This window comes from Odontesthes bonariensis, chromosome 16, assembly GCF_027942865.1.
Source record: "Odontesthes bonariensis isolate fOdoBon6 chromosome 16, fOdoBon6.hap1, whole genome shotgun sequence".
Taxonomy (NCBI): domain Eukaryota; kingdom Metazoa; phylum Chordata; class Actinopteri; order Atheriniformes; family Atherinopsidae; genus Odontesthes; species Odontesthes bonariensis.
This window is the reverse complement of record NC_134521.1, coordinates 30,550,763-30,570,298: the sequence shown is the minus strand read 5'-3', so window position 1 is coordinate 30,570,298 and position 19,536 is coordinate 30,550,763. Positions and strand designations below refer to the sequence as shown.

At 40.0% G+C, this 19,536-nt stretch overlaps 1 protein-coding gene across 3 annotated transcripts; it reads right to left on the bottom strand.

The window, feature by feature from the left end:
• Positions 1-625: 625 nt before the first annotated feature.
• On the bottom strand, positions 626-18,370 carry LOC142401460 (tubulin-specific chaperone cofactor E-like protein). 3 transcript variants are annotated; one of them, XM_075486897.1, is made up of 9 exons: positions 18,284-18,370; positions 17,161-17,227; positions 15,284-15,426; positions 15,002-15,141; positions 14,104-14,285; positions 13,653-13,909; positions 13,402-13,528; positions 13,185-13,301; positions 626-4,675 (listed from the first exon to the last, which is right to left on the bottom strand). In XM_075486897.1, exons 3-9 carry the CDS (start codon positions 15,414-15,416, stop codon positions 4,330-4,332), a joined length of 1,302 nt encoding a protein of 433 aa, XP_075343012.1. In that variant the 5' UTR covers positions 15,417-15,426; positions 17,161-17,227; positions 18,284-18,370; the 3' UTR covers positions 626-4,329. The 3 variants fall into 3 exon arrangements, with proteins under 3 accessions (XP_075343012.1, XP_075343013.1, XP_075343011.1); XM_075486898.1 differs by having other exon boundaries at positions 15,284-15,423; XM_075486896.1 differs by lacking the exons at positions 17,161-17,227; positions 18,284-18,370 and adding an exon at positions 17,059-17,111 and having other exon boundaries at positions 15,284-15,423.
• Positions 18,371-19,536: the final 1,166 nt, after the last annotated feature.

The window sequence follows — 19,536 nt, the reverse complement described above, 5'->3', positions numbered from 1 at the left end:
TTGTACATTCTGCCTGTAACACGAGTGATATCCCACTCCATACCTTGTCTTTCAGTTGAGATGTTAAAATGACCTGGTTAACATGTAAGCAAATACTTACAGAACAAGATGCCTATCTCAGCAGCTACTGGCTAATGCAATGAACTCATGAATTAAGTGAATCCCTGACCTTTCTTTTTTCCCTTTTGTTTAAGACAATGTGCAGAGCTTCTTTTTAACCACACTGAATAAACATGGATGAGTTCATTTTAAATTCAAAGTTAGATTAGAGTAGCAAATGAGAGACATGCAGTAGCAGTAGATCAAGCACGACACTCTACAGAAACATTTTTCTTGTGGTTGCACTCTATATCTTACTGAAGTCATGAAGTGAAACTTGTTCACTTTTTGAAAAGGTGACACTGAGGCAAATGATGGAAAAGCTTCCTTGAGGTGTGGCTTCATGACAAAAAGCTGATGTGATGATCATATGAACCTTGTGTTATCTGTAACAGCAGCAATGACACTCTTTTAAAAACTCTGCCTTAATTTTCCATGATCACACCTAAAAGGATGCATATGTGATCTTTTACACGTAAATGTATGTAGCTAACTGAACTATAAGGAGAGACACGCTGCAACAGGCTCGGATTACTAGAATTTATTTCTTTCAGAGAAGTGAAAGCACCTTTATACGGTACAGGTAAGGAAACAGCATCATCTCAAGAGAGCAAAGAATTTAAAGTGTCAAGATCCACAACAACAACAACAGCAACAAAAAAAAAAAAACAACTGAAAGCGAACGCAACAGAAGTTAAACACCATATTCTATACAACACAGGCAGACAGCATCAACATTTTTAAACTTTTTAAAAACTTTTAAATTCTGTATTTGGTATAACTGAAGGATTGAAGTGGGGTAAACGTTAATATTTAACAAACGTCAAAATTACAAATGCCCATAAACAACACGGTTTCCCTGAAGTGACACGCTTTCATACACAATAAAACATCAAACATAAAATACCGACCATGCAAACCATCAACCAAACAGCTCACGGCAGTCATCCCACGATTTTTCCACGCACCCCTTCATCATGATATACCTTAATGTGGGTCAAGAAAACAACAGATAGCTCCAGTTATCTACTACAGAAAGCCTGTGCGTGAGGAGCGATCCAGGCAACACCACACACCAGACATTTTCTCACACTTATGCCAAAAGCTTCATTGATGTAAATGGGCTCAAGAGACATTTTATCTGCCAGACATTCAACTCTCACAGCAATCCAACATAAGCTCATGCGAACCCGATTTCTCTTGAAACCGGTAACGGTGGAAAGCAAGTAAGCTCTGATGTAAAATGCTGAACTTTAGTCAGTTTCTTGTTCTTGAAATTTCCACCACACAAAAAAAAAACGAGTTTAAGTGCAGAAACGCAGACATATAGCTGAGCTTTCTTTAGGATCCAGAGATCCCCACAGTCTGCACACTCAAAGCTCACGATTAGCAGCCCTGCATGTTATTAATGATATTTAATATAAGACAATACCAAAGGCTTGTTTGTGTTCCTAGCTCTACGAACACAGGCAGGAGAGATCTCCCCTTGTCTGTATGCAGTCTTGTAAACTCTGAAAGCTTTGATTAAAAATAAAAAAACATGTAACCACAGTCAAAGCGTTAGCTTTTCTTTCCACCATTCTCTACTTCAGGAATCCTGCCAATATATTTAATTACTCCTCATAAATTGATAGTAAAGTTCCACAAACTATCATGTGGTTACTGGCAAAAGTTTCATGGCCAAGCAACTGTTTGTGATCAATCATCATGAGGACAGCTACTACAACCAAAGAAAAAACTCCTCTTGTCTCACTCTGTCTGTGTTGATCAGCATACTGGAGACCACCCCAGTCAAAATAAGGTGTTTAGGCCCAAGGTAATATTTGGCCCCAAAAGAAGGTTCCTTGTAGAGGTTGGGAAATCAGGTTCTGTATACGTGGCAGAAACAAATATTTTCGTTAAATTCCTTCTCCATCCTGAGAAAAACTTGCAGAGACCAACACAGCTTGGCTTGACACCAATGGTGTCTGTTTGGTTCCTGTATAGTTCTCCACAATTTTAACTTCACATCATATACCTACCAAAAAAAAAGCATCTACATAACACAGTCAGTTATGACACAATATACTGTATTACTGGTGCAGTTGTCTTTTAAGTGACAATCACTGCAATGAGCCTGTTGGTGAAACCCAGTAGACATTTAAGGGAAAACACTGTGCCATGGTCTCATGAGCCTGAAAGGATTTAATGTAAGATGTCTCTGATTCTGGACATTCTGCAAATTATTGCACCTTAACTGCAGTCAAGTTAGATTTAAATTTCTATCTATTCTGAATATTTCACTTAAAGGCTGATCATCCATGTGAACCTGTGGAACTGTTCACGCCCCGAAGAGTCGGGTCTGTGATACTGATGTAAAGGAGAGACTGAGGTGAATGGGTGAGGGTGAGATCCTTTTGGGTGAACCCATTCTAACTCAAATGCAGCGGAAGTCTCCATGACACAGCAGCTGGTATATGGTTACCATACGGACGGGGTCTCAACGCTTCTCAGCTGCCTCTGTGAGAAGAGAGAGCTCCTCCATTCATGGCCTCAACAGCCAGAAGACCTGCGGTAACTCGAGTGGCAGCCCAACTTCTTTTCTGTCCCAGACCCAAGCTACCCTCAGACTTGTCTCGTCTTTCCTCCGGGGCGCATTGACACAGCAGAAGCCGTGTGCTCTGTGTTACCCCAAACTCATGGTATTTATGCCTCAGCTTGGTGGTTATCGCAGGATATTTAACTAGAGTCATGTGAAACAGGCCGATCTGGGTAACATGAAGAATTAGGGAAAGATTTGTTACGTGTGCACCCAAAGTACACAAAGGGAGTACAAAAGGGAACATTCTAATCAGTAAATATGCTCTTCTTAAATAGAAGTTCGAAAAATAGAGCGTTCATGAGACGGTCTTAATATGGAAAATGTAGAGTTAATGTAAAACATTAATTCGTTTTCCCATATAAAAGTTATTGTGTGCATAAAAACACCTCAAAATTGAAAGAGTGTGTGAAATCTTGTGTTCCATACAGACTGGCTGCAATTTAAGGAGTGGATCCATGGCACTGTTCACTGCTTCCACGTCATTGTTAAAGGGCCTCAGAACTATCTGCTAACACCCAGACGGATCCACGGAGAGCAAGCATGTATCTGATTATTCAGCACAGAAGCCAGTCTAAGTGTCTTTATAAAAAAAACAATTGAAACTATAAAACACGGGTTCTTTTGAGCTCCAATTTTCATTGCAAGTTCTTCATAATTTATTTTTCATCAAATATTTTCGATTTTTTTTTTTTACCTCTCAAACAAATACCTCTTAGTCCCCTGCATGTTGCCGCAGTGTCGCCTGCAAACAGGGGAAGGTTTTTAAACCTTAAATCCTGATTTGAGCTGAACCTTCAAACACTAATCATCAGTTTGAAAATCAGTGAGCACTTTGTGCCTTTGCCTGGTAAAAGTGGGAACTACTTTCTTAAAGGGACGACGTGCAATATAATTTGCTTTAAAGCTGCAGTCGGCAGGTTTTCAAAATTCCGAGTCTAAAGTCGGAAAATTCGAACTGATACAACTCTCAGGTCCCTCCCCCAACCTCTAACAAGCTCCGAATCGCCCCCCAAACCCCTCCCCCTCTGTGGACGAGGTTGTGCACGTGAGTTCACACCAGTGTGAGCGCACACAAGCTGGGGCAGACTCACGCTCAGCAGCGTGTGCACAAGCTGTGATTGACAGGTAGGATTCCTCCACCCTAACTTGATTGGTTAAAAACAGCCGGGAGCGCTCGGTTTTTGAAAGCATGATTACAGGCTTTAGAGGGAGCTACAGATTTCGTTATTTTTCCTAAACAGCCTATTTAATATTCTACTTCCAGAATCCCATGACAGTTCAAGCTAATATGACTAAAAAAAAGTTGCCGACCGCAGCTTTAATAGATAATTCCCCCATGGCTTTATTACTTGTGAAAACAAACAGATTCTTTTGCCCAAAAGTAGTTCTCAAGAACAAAAATCTATGGCGGGGGAATTATTTTTTTTTTAAATGGCTGAAGTTAAACAGAACAGTGTAAACGTGCAAATGTACTGTTGCATAGTTCTTTTTATATGCTGGGCAGAAAGCTTCCTTACATTCATGACTTAATAATATAGAATTTTTTTTCGTTTTTTAAAAAGATTGAAGTTGAAACTTAGTATCCAGTATGGGTTGAATATCTGAAATTCCTCAAGTCTCATTCAACCAAAACTACAGAACCTCCTGACTCAAAGATCCGAGGAGCTGCAACGGCTTTTCACTTTGGGTACCACAAGGATCTCATCCCCATCTCGAATGCTGTAGGAATGAAGGGCTCGGAAGCTACACTTTAGCTCCTCAGGTCCGAGCACTGAACACATCTCACGGTTGATGTAGAAGAGCCTAATCCCGTTGGAGGGTAGCTGCAGCAGAGCTTTTAGATGTTTCTTTAGGTCGCCCACTGTCTGCTCAAGGCGGAGGCTGACTGCTTCCACCCTCTCACCAAAGCGAACATCCACCACAGTGCAGCGAGGACTCAGATCCACCTCTGCCAGCGGAGCCAACTGACCATACTTGGATACGAGGACGTGGTACCTAGGAAAGAGCAGAGTCCATGTCATAGTTTTGCTATTAACACAAATAAATAAAAAAGTAGAAATCGTTTAATGTGTGTAAAGATAATGTGTAGACGTGCACGGATCCATTACAATGCAGCAAAAACCAGTAATGGTTTAATACACAACCTTTAGAAAACCACTGGGTGGTGCACTAGAACAGCAGAATCTTGGTCCAAACCAAAACTGAATCTGTTCTTGACCTTGAACTAGCTCGTAAGTTTCTTTATTTCACATAAGTTAGAGCCTCACGGACTGTACGATACTCTTTGCGGGAGGCTTTTTTGCTGAAGAAAATGGTTCTAAGATGAGTTCCACATGCACTGAACCAAGGCATGGTTTGAACTGCTGCTGCTACAGTCCATCATAGAACACAGAAGCTCAGATTACAACACAAACTGACTTTGCAGTAGCTACATCTCGCTTCTACATTAACAGTCAAAATTTGGAGTATTTAACTTTGGAAGCAAAGCATAACAAATCACATGTGAAAAGAGCCATTAAGACCGGCCATTTTGCTAACTACATTTAGGATTTCCATCTGAGATAGCCTGCATATTAATCCATGGATGAATTGTCTGCATGTGTTTTCATGAAATTCTGTGCTGTAACTATATTCTGCGCTACTGTGCCTGCACAGAGACCAACCCTATAGGTGTGTTTACAGTTGAGGTTTGTTTCCCTGATCCAGTTCAAAGCAGAAATCTGCCTGGTATGCTTTGCCGTTCATCCTGTCATTTTTTTATATCCAACCAACAAATGCCTGATAAAATACATATGGATGTGGTTACACCCAGATAGGACAGATTTTCTAATCACTATTTTGTAAACAGAACTTACAAAGAAAGAACTAGCAAAGTAAAGCTGTATCACATGGTAAATGTGTTTTTGGATGTGAATAGGGGATTCAGTATCAATGTGTTTTTATTTTACCGCGAGAGATGCCACAAAGAACTTTTGAATTATATGAAGGAGTCGATATAGTGCCAGGTAATCACACACCTTAAACTGGTGAAGTGTAAACACACCCTTATATTGTTTCTAACCAATCTATAGCAGGGGATTCTGCAAAGAGGTGCGACAGACATATTTGCTGTTACAGCATGCAGCTCCCTATAAAACCACAAACTGCTCAAACTGAACTAAATTAACCACTGTTTGAGTTTTCATGTCTATATGCAAATATATTTCACAAGTTATGAGACATTTGGATCACCTGTCCTGGTCATACAGAGGGTGACATGTCAGGACTGAGTCATCACATGTAGTTGACATGCACATTTTTTTCTTCCTTTTTACCTGTTCGGTGATGTGGGACAGTAAATTATTCATACTTTGTTTTGTTAAAAGACAAAAATAACATAATTCAATATGAGTGTTCCCCTCATTAGTGTTGATTCACTGAGTTTGCTTCATGAGCAAATTATCAATAATCCTAATAACAGATGAGCGGAAGCATACTTTGTGTGTGTTTCAGAGGCAGAGAAACCCTGAGCTGTCTGCCTCTTGCTTGCCGTGAGAAAGCACTCAGTCATCTCAGGGGAATGCGTGTTTGAGATAAGGACCCAAGAACGATTAAATAAAATCCAGGAGAAAAAGACTGTGCTTTCAAGGCTACTGTAACAGCTAGGCCAATCAAAGCAATTTCACTTCCCTCCCCAAAACTGGCTCCACAAAGCCGGTGCCCTGGACTGAGATTTCTGGCCAAAACCTGTGGCCTACGGTGGGAATTCCCCTTTAAGGCCATAGTGCACAAAGTGCCATTCTAAGAGAAGCCATTTAATCACAATAAGAGGCTTCATTAGAGGTGGTAAGCGTGGTATAATGGGACAAATAATGCTGTAGGTGATAACAAGTCAGCACTCCAATTGTCTTCTTAGCATTCTTCAATAAGGGGAGAGAAAGAAGCCGCAGAAATAACAGCTCTTGGAGACACAATCTAGCCCAGATCTTTGCTGAGTACTCCTCTGGTGTTTTATCTCAGTTCACTCTCTCGGTTCTCAAGACCCCTATTTGAAAGTTGACCAGCTTAAAATGTTGATTACCCTACTCACAGACTGGCTCAACGTTCAGCCCACCAAACAGACCTTCCATACTGCTCTCAGATTCTCTCTTTTTTAACTGCCGGTAATCCTTCCTGTCCAGCCAACATGTTCTAGTTTTTAGTTCTACAACCCCTACCCCAACTATCCACATTTCCCTGCTTCTGTTGATTAACTGAAGTATTTCAGTTTGTATCAGTCTGATTTACAGTGTAAGACTGCATTTATTCAAAGCCAGGCTGTGTTAGATGTGTTTAGTTTATAGTGTTCACCTGAGAGGCTGTGACCCACCCTGCAGTGCTCTGATCTCATGGAGTAGAAGGCCACAGCCCCATGCGAAAGGAAATGGGATAGCTGTGTGTTCATTGAAAAACTGAGTGTGTCTGACCCCCCCCCAAAAAAAACACCCACACGTTGTCAACTATACTTGAGAACCTCAGACCAAACCAAGACCACAAACAACACGTATAGGTATGAAAAAAACAACGTTGAGATAGTTGAGATAGTTCTGCTATGATGGAACCAAAGACAAACGTGTGAGAATTGTTCTCAATGTGCAAAATAACAGGTCATAGGACAGCTTGCAGGTGGCTGTCAACCTCAGAGAACAAATCCATCCATCCATTCATCCATTTTCTTTACCCACTGAATCCGTCGGTAGAGAACAAATCAATCTGTCAATTTTAATGTTTGAGGTTAACAGTGTAGGTGTGTACATAAAAGGACAAAAAAATCTGCCTGCTACCTGGTGTATCCGTTTTCCAATCAGAGAATTTCCAGCACAAAAGGCTCATTGAGCAGAAAAGAGAGTGCTGGCATTGTCTCCCAAAAGGTTAGTTTCCCCCAGTCAGGGACTACACCTTCCTTCAAAATCCCTTCCCCAACATTCTGCTGAGGTTAAGTGGAATGCAGTCAATATAGAACATACGTAATTATTCTACTGCTGTGAGCAACCGCCGAAAAGATTACCACATCATGTAAATGGACTGAGAAAAAAAGAGTAGCAAGTGCGCATAGAAGTGAGAGTTCTCACAGTAAGACCAGGCGTTCACAGCTGGTGCTGCATATTGTCTTGTTCTTCTGACTAATGCAACAGAAGTATTGTCCATCTGGAACTCTAAATATCTATTGAATCCTGTTAAGGCAGCAATGATGACAGATCCAAAAGCAGCAGATTTGAGAGCTTAAAATTCAATCAAGTGATCAATGTAATATTGAACAAATGGGCAATTTAATTAATATTTTGGGATTCTAGACTGTAGTTTGTTCCGAATGGGTCACTTCAGTCATTTAACCTCTACTAAAAATTCACAGATTCAACAGTTACCTGATCAGTTAAAGGTGGGGTAGGGGTTCTTTTTCTGGAGCATTTTTTTTTACATATTGCTTGAAATACTCTTCACACCACCATTGCAACCAATTAATTAAAAGTTTTGACACAAAAATGAAAAGTTTTAGTGGTCTCTAGAACATACACTCTAGGAAAAACACTATCCAATCATACTGAACGGACCGTTAATGATGATTGGATTCTGATGCCGTCTATTAAACTGCAATCTGCTCCTCCCTCCCCCTCCTTCCCCCTGTGCGCGTACCCTTCTTCATGAACGAATTCCGCATGCCCAGAAGCTTGGCAGGAAGCTAAACTAGAGCTAGCTTGGCTAGCACCTAGCATTATTAAACGTATAGTTAGCATATACTAAATACTAAATACTAAATATTAAATACGGCAACGATCGATGCTTGCTGTCAGAACAGCGCTCGTGCACCTTCGTGCTCGTGCGCGTTCATGTACTCTAGAGGCGTGCCTTCGGGGGGAAAGTGAAGAAAAGGGTTGGGACTTCTGACCTGTGTATTTTCAAAATGCAGCTTCGCTGGACTCAAAATCCAGGATCTCCTACCCTACCTTTAAATAATAGATATAGAAATGAATAATTAAAGTAATTTTCAGTTGCTACTTTAATGTCACGCATATAGCGTGAAACCCAATGAGAAAAAGCTGCCATTGTTCTGAAAAGGTCAGATATTATTAATGCCCTCTTTCTTAGATATTTCTCATGAACATTTTCTTGCTTCAGTCCACAGTGCACCACTGTACGTTGTGTAGTTCTTAGAACTTTATTTTGGGGGTTTTCTTGTAGCTCCAACATTTCCCAGACAAAAAGCAGATATAAGTGGCTTAACTGTACTATGATCGACAGTTTAAGTGAATGCGTTGGACTAACAATGCATTTCAAGGTGAAATGTATAGAATGTATATATATTTATATAACATATGTTTATAACATGTAGCAGATAAATCACAGACAGTAAACAGCTGAGGTCCAGGGGGGTATTCCTCGAAAGTAGCTAAAGAAAGCCAGGCCATAGCCGGTAAGCGTCGCTTGAACTAGCGCCATCTCCCAATTAAGCTTCAAGTCGTTCCTCGAAGATATTTTAGCTGCATCTCGGTGAGGCTAATCCAAGCGAGGCTTACATAGCCTGGCTAAGTGCGAGTGCACGAGGAACGTAAGAAGCCCTGACGAGTGGATGGTGGAAAAACGGAGATCTGTGTGAAAAGGAGAGCAAGACAAGCTCTGTTATTTTTACGGCAGCTGAACAAATAATGCTGATAGAGCTGTATGAGGATTTTAAAAGTGTCATCACCAGAAATGGTAATACAGCTGCGGTCAATAAAGCGAAGAAACGTCATGGCAAACAACTGCAGACAGACTAAACGCGTAAGTTATGAAAGTTTCATACCATTGTCAATTGTTAGACATTTATTTTACTGTCCTCATGTATTTATGCTCTCCTCTTTGTGTTATAATTTGTTTACATAAAGCATGCTGAACTGTCTCTGTATGAGATGTACAGCACACATATACTGGCCCTGCTCAGTTTATTAATATCCCAATAATCGACACGTATCATCATACTTTGTGACTATATTATCCTGTGTGTGTGACCCACATATTATTTTTTCACTGTTACATTTCAACAGGAGCAATCTTAACAGCCAAAAGCGTACCTGGCAGTAGGTGAAGGTAAAGTACAGGAAAATATTTCAGAGTGGTAAGTAGCCTTTGAAGAAATGTGTTTGTCCAATAAAGAGAGCACCAAACTAGATATGGAATACAAGAAACTGAAAATAAAAAAGATCAAGCTAGAGATTATGAAACTGGAGAGGGATGTTAGTATAAATTCAGATAAATGAGAATTTCGTGTTGTGAACTGTATTTAATTCTGTTTTCTCTCCACAGCTTGAGAAACATGTAATAATAATCAAACAATTCAACACAACTTGAACTCAAACTTGTCATTATTGTACAATTCATGCAAAGTGTTAGAAATTAGTTTATACATTTATATTCACAGTGGGGTGCCATGACCTAACGTGTGGAAAGTTATAAATCATCTCTGTCCATTTAGCCTTCTTACACTTGCTCTGACTTAAACTGCTACTGTGTCAATGCTAAATTATGAAAAGAAGTTCTAACTCAAAGGTCACAACAATAAGGATCAAAGGAAACATGTGTCCCTGTATAGGTCCCTCACTGTGTCAGGAGAAACTGAGTCCTTTCAGGCACTGGAACCTCCAGGGACTCAGACTTCAGCCTGAAAAGTTGTCCACAAGACTAAATGTATAAAATATTAACTATCAAATTTAAGATGGCTCTGTCAGAAGTCAGCCATGGTGCCTGAGAACTTTAAGCAATGAACCTGTATTTAATTTGGCCAAAGGTCATTTCTATCCGTGCCCTTGTTGTAGCATGTGCATGTGCATGTGCATGCCCTTGTTCCTGGATCAGGATATGGCGTGAGGAGGGACGGCCAGCATGCATAGCCTCTGTCCCCAAGCAGGACACCATTGAACTCTCCTGCAGAATAAGATAAATGTTGAATGGATATACATGTGTTAAGACTTGGCAATTTGATGCAATATGTACCTAATATGGCTATCTATAATAAAGTATGACGAGCACTTTAAATTCCTTAAGATGACCTCTACACCTGACCTCTCATTACATTACCAAAATTCTGCCTATGCTACACCTTACTTCAAAAGTACACTCCTTCAGGTCAGTAAAATTCTTGCGCCTTGTGCAAACCTCTGTGCCAGTGAGGATGCTCAGAAGATCCTAGAATCATGAACTGATCCCGGCCATTTAGCCTCAATGTTGGAAATGAAATGACCTCCATCACAGATCATCTGTATGCACGGAGGATAGGAGTCAATGATGAGGTTTCACAGGGCAGAAATGTAACATTGCTCAGCGTTACTCAAAGGGGTGATGTGGTATTTTTCAAAATGAGAAATCCAGTTCAGAGTCTATGGACAATTATCCACAAGTGTACCTGTACATTTAGGATATGGAAAAATGTTCAGTTTACATAGTCAGCCTCCACGGGTCCAGCAGGGGCCTGGACAATGTGACAATGTTTAAATCAAGACTGACACTCTCCCTCTGTTCAAGTCTTAACTCAAAACCCATCCGTTTAACTTTGCTTACCTCCATTTATTGCTCCGTTCTGTGTATTTTTAATATGGTAAGATTTTTTAATTCCTGTGTTCGAATATATAATATCTTGTTTGTACAGTGTCCTTGACTGTTTTGAAAGGAGCTTTCAATAATTTGAATCATTAACATTATTACCTGTCCCCCATTTTTCTGAGTCTGGTCCTTCGTGGGTGTAGATCGGATGTTTGTTAGGTATTGATTAGTTTTAATGAATACCATGTTCTCTCTCATTTAATTTCATGTTCAACACGTGTGTATAGTTGCGTTTCTTTAGTTGCACTGGCACCGACTGATTGATTTTTCGAGACAGTGAAAGTGGTGATATGATGTCCACAGTTGTTTCGTTTTTTAGACAAGACATGAGTTGCGGGAGCGCAGAGTTCTTGGTGAACATTTCTTTCGGGAGTCTGTTCCAGCCGGTCGGACATTCTTTGAGTTGCAGCTAAGCTAAGCTTCAACTTTAGCCTGCATGGGACCAGGCTAGTTCAGCAGCATAAATTACCATGGTTACTCAGCGGGCGTTCAAATAAGCCACCTTTATATAACGGAACTCTCGCTAAATTTAGCCAGAAGTAGCAAAATAAGCCAGGCCTTCCGCTAAGCCAGCTTCTAGGAATACCCCCCAGGTCCAAGTGTGCAGGAAAAACTTTGGAGGCTGAGAGGAAAAAAAATATCACAAAAAGCCCACTTTGAGTAATTGTAATCACTTACTGCTGAGCTTATTCTGCTACATCTCCCAACACAGAACACTAACAAATGTTAGCATACCACTGGAGCTAAATGTAACTTTTCCTGCTTCCTCTAATGCATTTTCTTATGTGTTTTACAGTGACTGAACATGACGTAACAACGCATGCAACTTTAATGTACCGCTGAGGCTAAAAATTCACCGATAACGATGATATACTCTAATTATTTGGAGTACGCAAACTCTTGATTAAGTTCAGTCACTGTTTCGATGCAGAACTGTCTACATTCACACTGTGAGGCATCTTAGAATTAAGAGACTTTCAGATTCCTAATAGCAATGCTTATTATCATGCAATTCTACAATCAGGAAAGCACAGTAACAATATGGCATAAAAAATAGCTGTAATAGCCTGACTCTGAGGGCAAAGTATAACGGACCTAAAAGCAAAGAGCTGATATTTCTCTCCCCACTGCTGGGAAGGAATAACATTGTTTTTTTATTTAGTGATAAAACAAATGGATGGATAGAGGACCTTTGCTACCCACAAAAATTAAAAATTTAAGATTTGCATTTGTGAACGCTGCCCAATGTTCCACATGGAGTTCAGCTGAATTTAAGAACAATGTTCCGTCTTTGTTTATAAACATCATGGGGCTATTTCAGTTTCAGCAGCTGGCATTGACGATTCTAACAGAAACTGTGAGTATAAATAATTTTTTGTCGTTTGTAAATACAGTTCAGCCTGTGGAAATGCCTTTCAACATTGCTGAGAGGGTTCACAAACACCAACTGTTGTTTCAAACTAAATTTACTGACTAGACTGGTGATATTAAGGCATCGGTTTGCAGGGAAAATGAGACAAACTGTGAAGATAAACTATCCTCCTGCACAGCAGGGAACATCCCTGTTATACGTCAAAGGGACGCTCAAACATTGGAGGAGATGTTTAAAGTGATGCAATTACATGCTGTGGGTCTTTGGTTGTGGAAAATCAAACCAACTCTTTCCTGCTTCTCTATACAGCAAACTTAGAACAGACTCTGGCACCAGCTCTGAAACAGCAATGGAAACACTTTGGACAAAAAGGCCTAGAAGGGCAGCCTTTCTATATTCTTCCTCCACATTTGGAGGTTATGAAAGTGTCAAGCACCTCTCTTTTAGTGTGGTAAAGTTGTGGTAAAGAGTAAAAATAGCCAAAACGGCTATCACTGAGGAGGTCCTCATAAGAGTAAAGTAAGAAATGTGTGTGTGTACCTCGGAGGAAGCTCCTGTTCTGGACAGTCCTGATAATATCTGATGAAGAACCTCTCAGCATCCTCTCTTTCTCCATTAGACACTGCACCTCCATTCAATACATTTACAGATGGCAGCCTGCAGACAGATGCAGTGGTCCAATATATTCATCTAGTATATAGATCACTTGGTGTATAAGTAAAAATACTACCCAGTGTGAAGTGTGTGTGTGACTTACTGTGCTAAAAGGAGGCTACGCCTCTCCTGAGTGCTGTAGGACTGCAGTAAAGGAATCCCTTTTGCTTTGACTTCCTCCAGCTTAGGAAAGAAATTCAGCCTCTCAATGTCTTCCCATTTGCTAAGCCCTAAACAAAAAACAAAGAAAAAAAAAAGGCATCATAACTTTTAGGGGTACAAAAAATGTTCAAAGCATGGACTGACTATCTAATACTGCCAGGTGATAAAGTACACAATCTTTACTATCCAGACCTGAGTTGTTGAGGTTGATGCTGCGCAGGTTGGGGAACAGACGCTCCAGTGTTTCCTTGGTGTCTTCCACAGAGTCCACAGTGTTATTAGCCAGCACCAGTGTGCTCAGACTGGGGTACAACAGCCCAAACTTTCGAACTTCTGCCCAGTCCTGCAGCTGGTTGTCTGTGATCTGCAGCAGGCGTAGTGACGGACAGGATGTCTGAGATTCTGACACAGTGTTGTAGCCATTCAGGCATAAGAAAAGCTCCTTCAGCCTGGAAATTAAGGCGGAGAGAAGTGTGAAAACAGAGAAGTGTAAAGTAGGCAAAGCACGAAAAGACCAAATCCACATCCGACCAACAAATTAAAGGTTTATTTTTTTAAATCTGCAAGAGGCTGCTGAAAAAACACTGGATACTGGTCTGTGTTTGATACTGTTATTCTAACAGCAGCTTGACTTATCACTTACTCTGGTGTATTTTGCGTAAGCGTGTGCACGGTGTCCCAGCTGACTTGTGTGTTGATGAGGACGAGTTGCCGGACCTTGGAGAAGACATAAGCCATGCTGGGCTCCAGCTCCACGCCGCTCAGAGGGTTCATGCTCAGGTTGAGGAAGTCCAGATGAGGGATGTGGGAGACAATGGTGCTGATCTGGCAAACCATAAGCACCACAAATTCATTCAATACACAGATTGTGAATCTATTAATAAAACAACTAAATAACACATTAAGTGATTGATATTAGTGCAGCTTGGAGTTTCTGTGCAACAAAACATATAATCTTCTCAAACTTTGAAGAGTTTCTTGGATTCTGAGAACTTTTAAAATGTTCTCATCAACCGCAGACACACATGATACACAGTAGGTATGAAACTTCATGTGCTTCTTTCTTTGAATTGGGAAGGTTTAAGACAAAATAATCCAGTGGAATTTGAATTGGACGACACATCCTCTCACGCGTGTAATTACATGGCAAAACTGGTGAATAAGTGTAGCTGAAACCCTAACAGGCAAGACTACTGTCATTTCAGTTTTCATATAATTAGATTAATTAGTATATTTAAAAGGCCACATTAGTAACAAAACAGGTGTTTATGTCAATTTCATAAGGTTATACATTAGCTCTCTTCAACTAGATTGACAACTTTCACAGTCAGTCTGTAGAGGTGGTATTATTTTATTTACTTTTTTTATCATTACATAATAATATTGCTTTATGTATTATTTATCTATTTCCAACACTACTTACTAAAAAAAGAGCACAGTTCTGAAAGCACAGTCAAACACTGTGGTCTCAGATAATAGCAACTCTGCGTTTGAAAGGTTTTGGTAACAAAACCTTCTGGATTTCTGTGAAGGACACCCACCTCTCCCCAGTCTTTAAGCTGATTGTGGGACAGATCCAGCTCCAGCACATGAGCACAGAAAGCTGCAATGGCTGCCCTGTCGCCAGCTTTAGTGATTCCACAATCATTGAGAACCAGTGCGCTGGGTAAGAAGAGCCGATCTGCAAACAAGGAAAACTTAAGTCAACCCAGTCTGTCACTCAGAGTTTGATCTCACAAGTTGATCTCAACTTAAACTCGTAAAGTCACAGGGTTGAACATCTGACAAGTGACAGGAGGATTCACTCTTAAATCATCTCTCACCTTTAACGGGGGATCCTGGAGGGCTGGCCTGAACCACTACTCCTTGGCCGTAGGGAAAATTCTCTGGGTTGTACTTCTCACTGATGACTTCGATGAAGGTGCGTACCTCCTCTTCATCAGAGGACAACTCCATGGTCCCACTACTGAACAGGAATCCAGGGAAAAGACAAAGAAGACAAAGAAATGGCTTTGGAGCGTTGCAGTTAATGATTTGGTTCCCAATCAAGCAAAACAAGAATTGACACACTGCAGCTACTGGATTCTGGGTCAGTTCACCCCAAATCCCATTTGAGGTGTGTTGGTCTTTAATGCAAAGAACTAAATTTTTTATTTTTGAGGCTCAGCAGCTTGCTGAAACAGCAGGGGGCTGTTGTGTTTTATCAAATATTTCTTAAAATAGGGAACCCTTTATTTGTTGGGAGCTGCAATTTTTTATTCACGACTCAAGTTTTGACGTGGGATCATCTCAAATTAATCTACAGCAGCTGTGTTCATGATAACGAAAGAACACGTCAGCCTCTGCTCTAGTGCAGCTCGCTGATAGGACTCTGGGAGCTGAAACCACAGAACGTCTTGGTGACGCGGAGACACTTGTTCCCTCAGAGATCCATTTTCTGTTATTAAACTTGCTTTTTCAATGGGAGAACGTGTTTTTATATAAGCTTAATTTCTTGACAGCATGACAACATTTGAAAGACAAAAGATGCAGTTCAAATGAAAAAAAAAACTGGGCTCCTGAACGAGGTAACTGCTATTTTTGGGTATGTATTGACGATCATAAAAAGAGGAAACTTTCTTAAAACAGCAATAATGCTAAAGATGAGAGTACTTTTGGTAAAACATTCCACTAAGGAATCATAGGATATAAAAATTTTATAAGCTCAATATCAACAATAAATGTTATCAAACCAAATTGTAATTGTAAGGAGACAGAAGGTCATTCTGGGCATTATCATTGCATTAAAGTGTTTTATGACGTATTTCTTAAATGTGTAAAATAGGCTAAATTAAGTATTGAGTTTTACCAGAGAATATGCATTTCTACAAAGAAAACTTGATGATTTCTGAAGTGTACTTTAGTTGCTTGCTATATCTTACTGCATCAAGATTTGCTTGAAAATGTTCAGCTAAGATTCAGCGGGCACAGTCATTGTATCTACCATCCACCTGCTAATACACCAAAGTAGTGACATTAGCAGCCGTCTCGGCATGTTAACCCGCTGCACTGGTTTGACTTTGCTTTGAGGTTACTCCAAAGTGTTAGGCACAAAAGCCCATGCACACTGCATGCACAAATAAAAGAGAAAAACACTGGGCTCCACAGTGAATTCCTTAACAACTGGAGACATGTCCCTTCACATGACAACAGTAAAAGAACAAAGCAATATGATGCAATGAAGCAAATGACTACAATGCATCTTTCATAGACTGAATATCCAGTAGATTTTTAAAAGCTTAAGCAAGACTTTAAACTAAAGTACTTTATATGCCACTCTCCACCAACCCATTGCTTGCTTGTAAATCTAAGTGTTATGTGGAGGATTATTTATGTTATATTACTTTGATGACTGTGAGAATCCTCAAACCAAAAGAAAAAAAAATCTTAATTTGTCCTGGTTTAGTGCACGTTGTCTTTAGTTTGGTTATGACTTAATTATTATCACAACATATAGCCTTGCCTTTGTCAAACACACCACTCAGGTGCCTCTTCTCAACCCCGATCAGCCCTATCGCTTTCTGACAAATGCAGCCTGATCACGGTAAAGTGTGCCCACCTGAATGGTGGGTTTTGCCAGATGAATGAGCGTCGCATCCGGACTCTTTCTGATCTTTCTGTCACAGATAGTTTCTCATTACACGGTTCCCCTGATTCTTACCTCTGATGTAGCAGAGACCAAAGGAACGATTATTTTCAACAGCACATCAGATAACATGCCTCCATCCCTGCTGAAAGAAAAGGAGAACCAGACTCAGAGAAAACTTTTTTTTTTTTGTTAAAGCGTCGACATAAAAGGTCCCGGGTAGTCTTATGATATATGAAGAGAAGAAAAACCCCAGATAATGACAGTTTTGACTCCACATTGAAGCAGAAAAGGCTGCATTACATGGTATACGAAAAAAAGGTAAAGTGACAGCTGTGAAAACAACTGTTGATATGGTAGCAGGGGATCAGTGAGGCTCTGTGCACTGACGTTATCTTCTCAGTCTCTCACAAAGGTGTGAGGAACATATGTCAGACCAACCTGACTGTCTCATCGTTTAATGGGCAATGAACAACAAAACTCCTCATACTATGTTACCTTTTTAACAACTGTATTTTTGTGAAAATGTACCAGAAAATTCGCTTTGGTTCAATTCTTCACAGAAAAAAAAAGCAGGATGTTTTTTGTTTTGTTCATCATAAAGTTCAACTTTAAAAACGGCTCGCTACTGCCCTCAGTGGTGCACTACAAGAACAACAAGGTTTTTTTTTGCTGTTGTTTTTATAGAAAACAACATACAGAGTCGACTGATAGACAATACCAAATGCAACATCAACCTAAAACTGCTCATAAAACCCCAAACATCTTACTGTAGCTCTCGCAGCTATAGGCTGATCAACAATCTCGTATTAAACCGACGCCTATTTTTAACAGAGTTCGGAGAAACAATCCTCAATTCACAGGCAACGAGCGTCGCTTGGGGTCTGCTTATCTCCGAGGCCTGTTTTGCTAAATTCAAACTAACATATCGAAGGTCGACATTTTGATTGTGTCTGAATGCGTATTAGGACATTCCAATTGCACAAGAACAATTGCACGAAAATTCTGCCAACTTCGACAGAGGATGTCTATTTTACTATGGCGTAACTAAATTAACATTCAGCTCGGTAAAGGTAAATGCATATTGGTAGTGAGAGAACCGAGACATTTTTGGACCCCCAAACTTGGGAGCATACGTAGCTATTGTAACATAGCATTTTGAGCCAGATACGGTAAATGTCGAGGCCACCGTACTCACCGTCCACGGTGCCCCCTCAGGGTTGTGTTTGTTTTTGTTATTCTTCGGTTAGTTTGACAGTTTAAGACACGCCTACTTTACCGGAAGTTACGTTCTTTAAATGTCCTGTTTTTTTTTTTTGTTTTTTTTGTCCTCTTACCATACATTCTTATTGATATCATTAATATCCACTAATATATATAAAATAAAATATAATAATATGTAAGTTGGTTAAAATTAAAAGAATAAAAAACATGTCCATTCCATCCCAACCGACCGTAGAAGCATCAACGCATAATAATGAGCACTGAACACGTTACCATTTTCAATGCTTTATGTTGTTTTTGCACTTCGCTTGGGTTCAAAACTTTGAATTTAGTCTCAGAGCAATCAAGATAAATGTAAAAACTTCCAATCAAAAATATCTGAATAATCATTAAGTACATATAGATGGAAACGCAGATCTTTGACGGCCTCACAGACGCATGATTACACTCACTTAAAACCTCTTTTTATCCATAGTCTTTTCAGCAGTTTTGCTTGATTTGTTAATGAAGATCTTCAGAAAGTAATGCGCAACGGATATGACTGTAACCGGTGAAGTTCATGGTAAAGAACTGGCCCGCCACATGTGGCCACCAGGGGGCAGTGTTATATTTATGATGTGCTCTTGAGAACTAGAATAAAGAGAGTTTTCTTTTAAATTGCGTTAAACTAACAACACTGGGTCAATTCTCTCTTTTTATTTTTATTACTATTTTTAACTGATGTAATCTCACAGCAAATTGTGTAGATTTGTCTTCTTCACTGAAGACTTTCTTGGTTTTCAATGTTTAGTTTTGAATTGTATTATTAGGGACTTTGTTACTAGCAGCCTGTCACAAGACACATAATTTGTTCCCATTTCTTTAGCTGTTTCTGCCAAAGATAGCACAGTTTGACAGACTTTGCAGCAACAAGGTGATTCCCAAAGAGCTATTATCTGATAGCTTGACATATCTCAGCATGGTGTGCAGTGTCTTTAAAACTTTGAGGAAACTGAACAAGTGGAGGACAAAAGTGATGCCCTTAAGAAACAGGAAAAAAAATCTTGCAAAGACTTGACTTGACAAAGGACCTGAGAGATGCATCTGGACCTTCAGTCGATCCATCTACTGTTGGCCCAAGCCTCATCAGAAATGGTCTCCATGAAAGGGTGACCATTCTTAAAGAAGGGAAACAGGAAGAAAAGGCTGGGGTTATACCAAATGACACGAGAAGTGGACTGAAAATCA

Coding starts and splice junctions, on each gene's coding strand:
- LOC142401460 (XM_075486896.1), bottom strand. CDS start 17,096: ATGCGACGCTCATTCATCTGGCAAAACCCACCATTCAG. Junction 15,142..15,283: donor TCCAGGATCCCCCGTTAAAG/GTGAGAGATGAT, acceptor CCTTGTTTGCAG/ATCGGCTCTTCTTACCCAGC. Junction 13,910..14,103: donor CTTACGCAAAATACACCAGA/GTAAGTGATAAG, acceptor CTTAATTTCCAG/GCTGAAGGAGCTTTTCTTAT.